The 8,462-nt window shown below is 38.9% G+C and overlaps 1 protein-coding gene across 3 annotated transcripts in view; it reads right to left on the reverse strand.

The window, feature by feature from the left end:
* The window catches only part of USP47 (ubiquitin specific peptidase 47), a 115,674-nt gene extending 113,475 nt beyond the window's left edge, over positions 1-2,199 (reverse strand). For 2 of the 3 annotated variants that reach the window (XM_012654406.1, XM_012654405.1), the window contains exon 1: positions 1,427-1,706. In XM_012654406.1, the coding sequence (XP_012509860.1) occupies positions 1,427-1,465 (39 nt within the window). In that variant the 5' untranslated portion in view covers positions 1,466-1,706. Of the gene's footprint in view, positions 1-1,426 lie in introns of all 3 variants that reach the window. The other variant, XM_012654407.1, reaches the window with a different exon arrangement.
* Positions 2,200-8,462: the final 6,263 nt, after the last annotated feature.

An 8,462-nucleotide genomic window follows, 5' to 3' on the forward strand; every position in this document is an offset into this window, starting at 1 on the left:
TAACTTTGCTTTTTATAAGAATGAAAACCAGCAATAAGTAGCTCTAAAAGGAAATACATGTCTATACCTTTCTTAGAGCACCTATCACTTCCTTCCTTGCATAAGAATTACTTATGTGGTAAAGTACCAATCCCCTAATTGGAGCTCAACAAATACTAGTTTTCCCTTTCTTAGTAGCTTAAAAAGTTCCCAAGACAAGAATTCTGAGTAATTCATCTGTTTATCTGCTTTGCACAGAGTTGATGCTTGATGAGTAAATACTGACATATAAATACTGCCTTTTTAAAAACCTGTCCTTGCAAAACAACTATAATTGTCCATCTAATAAAGTTGGGAAAATATTTCCATCATATAGGTATATAACTCCAATAATATCACTTTTGCATAGTGTCAGAGCTTGCTTAAGAAGCAAAAAATTGCTACAAAACAACTAAAAAGGCAAAGAAAAATTAGGAATTTGTAATGATCACTCACAAATACCAAGATTCTACATGGCTGATTTCAACCCAACAGTTGCCTCTATTGAAGGTATACGAAAAATAAAAATCCAAAGCATTAGCCTGATGATCAGTCAGTTAAAAATACACGTTTGAATATGCTGAAAATATTTATAAAGCCAACAGAGATACTATTAATATATTGAAATTCACCGGCCAGTGGTGGATTCTAATCTTCTACTACTATTCAAGAGAAGCCAAAAACTCAAGGCTTCTCATATCACTTGCTTTTAAGAATTCAAGAAGTCACTCAAATTGGCATACACAATCCAACCTCAAAAAAATAGTTCAGCTCTCCATATGGTAATGTTCCCCTATCGCCTTCCTTTACATGAAAGTCCCATTTACTACTTTTCAACGATCTCTGGTAGGCCCTTTAGGCAGGCCAATAGTACTACCAAGTAACAGGAGTTGAAAAAAGTCGTAACAGTTAACTCTGCCCTCCCACAGATCACACTCGGGTGTAGATTTCACAAGCCCTGAAAGCTACACACTGCCACTGTCAAAACCAGAAGAAGCACCGTCACCCCGCCGTGTCCATCGGCAACTGTTCCAGAATGTTTTCTCTGAAATGCTCTCTCTCCTTCTCTTTCTCTCTCGGCTCGACATGTTAAATTAGTACTTAAAAGCCCACCTTCTCCCCCAAAGCAGGACCCGATTCCTTCCTGTCGGCTCCTTTATTCGTCCAGCCCCACACACCAGAGGGGTGTGGGGTCTCTGCACCCCGGCCCCCAGGACCCAGTGGGTCTCCCAACTGCTCGCCGCACCCACCATACCGCCCGCCCCCCGCCGCCCATCATCACACACCTCCTCCTTTCCCCACAGCCGAGCCCGCACCCAAGCCGGGCCCCCGCCGACCCCTGGCCCGGGCCTGCGCTGCCTCGAGCAGCCGTAGGCCTCGGGCCTAGCCTCCTCCGCTGGCCCCTCACCTCTTTCGGGACCAGTTGGTTCTCCTCGCCGGGCACCATCGCTCAGACTCCGGCCGCTCCTCTCCGCCCTGCCGGGGGAGGGTGGAGGGTGGCGGCGGCTCTCTACCTCAGGAGAGAATAGCAGCGGCAATCATGCTCTCCGCCGCCTGCGCTCCGGCAACCCCGGAGGCCTCAGCCTGGGCCTCAGACACCAGCGCGCAGACACCGACCCAGGGCTCCGCCGCCGCCGCCGCCTTCGTCGTCAGCCCCTCCCCCAGCCCACCGCAATCAATGGAAAAATGGCGGCGGCCGTTCTCGCGAGAATTCTGCCGCTCGGGCTCGGAGCCCGCCGCCAAGTGCCCGAGGTGCCCAGGCAGTTGTCGCTCGCTTCTAGTCACTCAGGTCTTAGCCCTGGTATGTGCAAAATTGATAAAGCGGCCATGCAAACGCTTTTCCTTAGAGGAAAGCTAGACTTTCCATCTCGGGACTCCCTCTACCGGCAGGGAAAGGACCAGGCCCAGCGTCCTCCATGCCTTCTCGGGCTCTTCTGATTCCCCGGGCGGCAGAGAAAGACTCAAGCAGAAAGCGCCTGCTCTGGCACTACCACTCATACTCTTCTCGCTTCCCGTTAGCAAAGTGCCTGAACGTCACCCGCTCTTCAACACCCCTGGCCTTGTTCTGGTAGTGAAGGGGCTACCGCCCGGCCTCCACCCTCAGGCACAGCTCCGGCCCTTCCAGTCAGAATGGACAGCGTTATATGTGCCCCCTTTCACTCCCTATCGTTCTTTTCCCCTTCCCACCCTCCTTCTCAAGGCTTCGGCCGGAAGGACCTCACGGCCCATCTCCTGCTAGAGAAAGCAACACCCCTTACCCCAGTGAATTGGTGTCATCACGGACCCCCCTCAACCCCAACTACATTGGAGAGGTGCTCCCCTTCCCCCTTCCAGGGAACTTCCCTCTCCAACAGAGCAAGTCTGAGACTGAGGTAGCCTCCGAGAATTGGGCTTCAGTATGCGTCAAACTATGATCTTCTTTAAAAATGTTTTTTAGAGAACTTTAATCTCCTTTGAGAGTAAGCATTCTGGTATGTGTTATACTAAACAAATTTTGCAACGGTCGTTTTTCCAAATCCTACTCCTATTATGAAGAGTCAGCAGGGCGTCCTTCATGAAGACTTTTCATGGATACAGTGATATTAACAGCATGCTGAGATAATATAATCCTGCCATGTTCCTAACTCCCACAGCAAAACTACCTGTACCTGCGTTCTCCGAACTTTTTTGATTGAACGTCTCCTGTTAGCAAAAAAAGAAAAAAAAGTATCCATATACTTACATAAGTTTTGTACATGTCCTGCTGTGTGCAGAATTATAAAGAATTTGTAAAAGTAAAAAGGATAAGATAAAGATGACATTTAACATAACTGAGTTATTTTTTATATTAATAGTATAAAAATCTTTGTTACTCCCACTAAGAATATTTAGTGAACTCATTATAATTGACTGGGTTTCATTCGTTTCAAAAAAAATCTTTAATACATTGTGAAATAGTTATTAAATGTCTGATTCAATGTTCAAGTAATTTCTGTACTTGGTTTTAATGGCTGTTATAAGTTGAAACAAGGGTAACACTCAAAGATGTAGATTCTAGAGGAAGAAGTACATCTTTGGCTGCTCTTCCTAATGCAAGTACCGATTTTTTCTTGTAATGTCTTGGGAATATTTCCTTTTTCTTTTCACGTTAAAATGTTCATAGTACAACCTCAGTCAAAACATGGAAAAAAAAAAAAAATCACACAAACCCTTATTGGAGGACATTCTACAAGGATACCTGGTAAGTATTGAAGACTGTTAAGGTCATGAAGAGGAATGAAAGACTGAGGACACTATCACAGACCACGAAGAGACTGGGGACATTTGACAACTAAATGCAGTGTGGTACCCTGAATTGGATCCTGGAACGGGAAGAGGATATTGGTGAAAAAAACTGGTGAAATCCAAATAAAATCTGTATTTGGTTAATATTTATGTACTGTCAGTTTTTTCATTTTCTAAATTTAAAAAAAAAATTTAATAGACTTTATTTTTATTATTAACAGTGCAGACTGTATTTAAACGGTAAATGAGAAGAAATTGTGATTAAACTTTATTCTTTTAGAGCAGTGTTAGGTTCACAGAAAAATTGAGCAGGAAGTACAGAATTCCCATATACCCACTGTTCCCCACACACACACAACCTCCCCCACTATTGACAACCCCCACCACAGTGGCACATTTGTTACAATTAATGAACCTACAGTGACACATAATTATCATCCGAAGTCCATAGTTTACATTACCGTTCATCCTTGATGTTGTACATCCTTTGGGTTTCAACAAATGTATAATGACATGTATCCGCCATTGGAGTATCATACAGAACAGTTTCACTGCCCTAAAAATCCTCTATTCCCTATCTATTCATTCCTCCCTCCCTGCTAACTCCTGGCAATCACTGATCTTTCTACTTTTTCCATAGTTTTGCATTTTCTAGAGTGTCATATATTTGGAATTATAAGGTATGTAGGCTTTTCAGATTGGCTCTTTCACTTACTAATATGCACGTAAGTTTCCTCCATGTCTTTTCATGGCTTGATAGCACATTTCTTTTTAGCACTGAATAATAGTCCATCATCTGGATGTACCACAAGTCATTTATCCATTCACCTACTGAAAGACATTTTAGTTGCTTCCAAGTTTTGGAAGTTATGAATAAAATGAATATAAGCACCCTTGTACACATTTTTGTGTGGGCGTAAGTTTTCGATTCATTTGCGTAAATACCAAGGCAAGGATATATTTAGTTTTGTAAGAAACTGCCAAACTGTCTTCCAAAGTGATTGTACCCTTTTGCATTCACATCGGCAATGAATGAGAGTTCCTGTTACTCCACATCCTCACCACAATTGGTGTTGTCAGTGTCTTGGATTTTGGCTATTCTAACAGGTGTGTAGTGGTATCTCATTGTTGTTTTAATTTACAATTCCCTAATGACATACAATGTTAAACATATTTTCATATGCTTGCTTGTTATCTGTTTATCTTCTTTGGTGAGGTGGCTGTTCAGGACTTTTGCCTATTTTTTAATAGGATTGTTCATTGTCTTATTGTTGAGTTTTAAGAATTATTTGTATATTTTGGATAACAGTCTTTTATTAGATGTGTCATTTGCAAATATTTTCTCCCTGTCTGTGGCTTGTCTTTTCATTCTCACAATATTGTCTTTCACAGAGCAGCAAGTTTTAATTTTAATGAAGTCTGGCTTATTGATTGTTTATTCATGGATCATGCCTTTGGTATTGTATCTAAAAGTCATCACAATACCCAAAGTCATCTAGGTTTTCTCCTATATCATCTTCTAGGAGTTTTGTAGTTGTTCATTTTACATTTAGGTCTATGATCCATTTTGAGTTCATTTTTGTGAGAGTATAAGTTCTGTGGCTAGATTATTTCTTTGCATGTGGATGTCCAGTTGCTCCAGCGCCATTTGTTGAAAAGACTGTCTTTTCTCCATTGTATTGCCTTTGCTCCTTTGTCAAAGATTAGTTGACGACATTTACATGGTTCTATTTCTGGGCTCTTTATTCTGTTCCATTGGTATATTTGTCTATTCATTTGCCAGTACCACACTGTCTTGATTACTGTAGTTCTATAGTAAGTCTTAACATCAGGTAGTGTCAGTTCTCTGATTTTGTTCTTCTCCTTCAATATTGAGTTGGCTATTCTGAGTCTTTTGCCTTTCTCTATAAACTTTAGAATCAGGTTGTCTATATTCACAAAATAACTTGCTGGGATTTTGATCGGTATTATGTTGAATCTGTAGATCAAGTTGGGAAGAACTGACATCTTGACATTACTGAGTCTTCCTATCCATGATTATGGCATATTTCTCCATTTATTTAGTTCTTCTTTGATGTCTCTTAAGATTTTCATAGTTTTCCTCATATAGATCTTGACATATTTTGTTAGATTTATACCTAAGTATTTCATTTTGGGGGGTGCTTACGTAAACAGTAATGTGTTTTTAATTTCAAGTTCCACTTGTTTATTGCTGATAGCTTCTTAGTTTTTTATAAGCATAACATGGAAATATAAAATATTAGCACTGGGGAAACTGGGAGGAGTATATGCAGACTCTCTGTTCTATCCTTGCAACTTTTCTGCAAATCTAAAATTATTCTAAAATAAAAAGTGTATTTTAAAACAGTGTTCCCAACCTTTTTGGCACCAGAGACTGGTTTCATGGAAGATAATTTTTCCATGGACCAGGGTAGGGGGATGGTTTTAGGATGATTCGAGCACATTATATTTATCATGCAGTCAAACCTCTCTGCTAATGATAATCTGTATTTGTAGCTGCTCCCCAGCACTAGCATCACTGCCTCAGCTCCATCCACCAGGCATTAGACTTTCATCATCAGGCATTAGACTTTCATAAGGAACATGCAACCTAGATGCCTTGCATGCACAGTTTATAGTAGGGTTTGCACTCCTATGAAAATCTAATGCCACCGCTGATCTAACAGGAGATGAAGCTTATGCCATGATGTGAATGATGGGGAGCAGCTGTAAATACAGACGAAGCTTCATTCACTTGCCCATTGGTCACCTCCTGCTGTGCAGCCTGGTTCCCAATAGGCCATGGACTGGTACCTATCCACAGCCAGGGGATTGGGGACTACAGTTTTAAAATATTCATGGCAATACTTAAGATATTTTTTTCCTTTCTTTTATATCTTAAGACTCTTCATTGCACATATCTATATATTTTAAACTATTTTTAAGAAAGCATCTAGTCAGTCATATCATACGATTTAAGAACTAATGATAATACAATGTTAAATGTGTATTATAAAAGTGAAAAGGAATTTTCACCATGACTATGTTTTCATAACGTCAAAAAGAAAATCTTTAGAGACAGTGTGATGTGGCTTTGGGGCAAGATTGACCTGTTTTGAGATCCAAACTCTGCCACTTTCTTCATATAAGACCTCTCTGAACTTCCATTTTCTCAACTAGAAAATGGGAGTAATAAAGTAGACCCTTGGCATTTGTAAATTCAGCATTTGCAGTTTTGACTACGAAAGTCCATGACCTGTACCACTCTATAATTAGGCTGAAGAGGAAATTTGAATTTTATACATTAGCCAGAGTATAGGAGACCATATAGCTAAGTGGTTGAAAGAATAAGCTGAAATAGATTAATTACCTGAATTTGAAACCTTTGTTCATAATAATAACCTTTGTTATTATTAACTATGTGACTTATTATATTAATTATATAACTATATTATTATAGTTAATAATAACAAAGGTTATGTTATTCCATGTACAGATCTCTTAAATTCACTAAGCTTCAGTTTTCTTAATTATAGTCCCACTTTACAAGTTTGTTGAATTAAGTAGTAAAGAAAATAATAATAACCACAAAACTACAACAGTTAAGATTGGTTGAATACATTTAATATATAGGGCCCTGTTCTAGATGTTTTACACCTATTTTTTCATTTAATTCTCTCAACAACATTATGCATAAATACTACTAATATCCCCATCTTATAAGCGAGAAAATTGATATAAAATGTTTAACTTGCTCAACACACTGCCTGGCAAATGCTAAATAGTCAATATATGCTGGCTGTAATTATCCCAGCAGTAAACTGAACTCCATGAGGGAATACACAGCCCTCACAGTGCCTGACATATAGTAGGTGCTTTTAAATAGATGCTGAAAAAATGAATAAACTAGTCACTTAGCTAATGAATAAATCTTGTTAATCATTCAGCAACTATCCTTTGATATAGTCTCATTATTACCTACTCTTCCTCACTTAGATGATACCTTCAGGAATTTTCTTTGTGGAAAATGGCTCTAAAAAGAAATTAAATTCTTAGTATTGAGATTAAAGAAATTAATAAAATGATGTATCTTTGCCACAAAATAGGCCTTTTGTTAGGTTAAAGAGTGGGATGTAAACTTAGTCAATGGCTCATACTTATGATGGTAAAGACATCATCAACGAGGAAACAAGAAAAAGCAATTTGGGAAACTATTTCAATGAGTGCTTCCGTTAAAACAAACAAACAAAAAAGTCATCAATTAAATAAAAAATTTACTGAACATTGAAAAGAATACTAACTTTTGGTGTAAAGATGAGAATAGGAGAAATGATGCTCAAGAAAATGTAATCTGGAGGAAAACTAGGAACACGTACAAATATTTTTATGAGGTAACAGAGTGAGGACATTCATGAGGCTGTCAACCCACTGTTACCTCAAAAAAAGATTGGTTCAAGGACGTGAAGTAGCATTTTTCTGTTGACATATTATAAAGATAAAAGTCCTTGCCACAGAAGTGCTTGCCTCCTTCTGAGCTGAAGAAGTTTATAAAGAAAAGGTTTATAGGTCAGTGTGTTCAACAGCATGAAAAAGAGGCTCACATCAACAGAAAATGCCTTGCTAAACCTATCAAAGGAGGAGAGGCAAATATCAGAGTTTATGGCAACCAAAGATGAATTGAACAAATTCATGCTAGCTTTCTCTAGAGTTCTGTAAGTGCCCAAATTTTAAGGTGCAAGAATAAGAAGGAATCTAATAAAATAAAGTTGGAGTCATGGTGTTAATCTTTCTGAAATGATTTCATAAGATGATGTTTGCCATAGAGTATTTATAAATTTGTCATTATAAAGACCAGTGCCAGGCACAGCCTGGGGTTTGGGGACTGCAATACTAAAAGATGGGGGATGTATGTGTATATGCTAGTATAAGCATAGGAAGTATAAGCATTTGCTCCTCCCTTTCCTCCTAAAAGTTTATGGTAATTATCTCTGAGTCACTGGAACAGAAGTTTTCAATGTCAACAGAAGTAGAGAGTTGGGATCTTCTCTTCTTCACTTTCACATTAAATCATCCTGTGTTGTTTTAATTCTTTTAAAGGGGATATGTGTTTCTTATATACTTTAAGAACAACTAATTAAAAAAATGAAGTATGAAAATTGGCTAACTTTCATACAATGTGT

Source organism: Propithecus coquereli, unplaced genomic scaffold, assembly GCF_000956105.1.
Source record: "Propithecus coquereli isolate 6110/MARCELLA unplaced genomic scaffold, Pcoq_1.0 Scaffold44, whole genome shotgun sequence".
Lineage (NCBI taxonomy): Eukaryota > Metazoa > Chordata > Mammalia > Primates > Indriidae > Propithecus > Propithecus coquereli.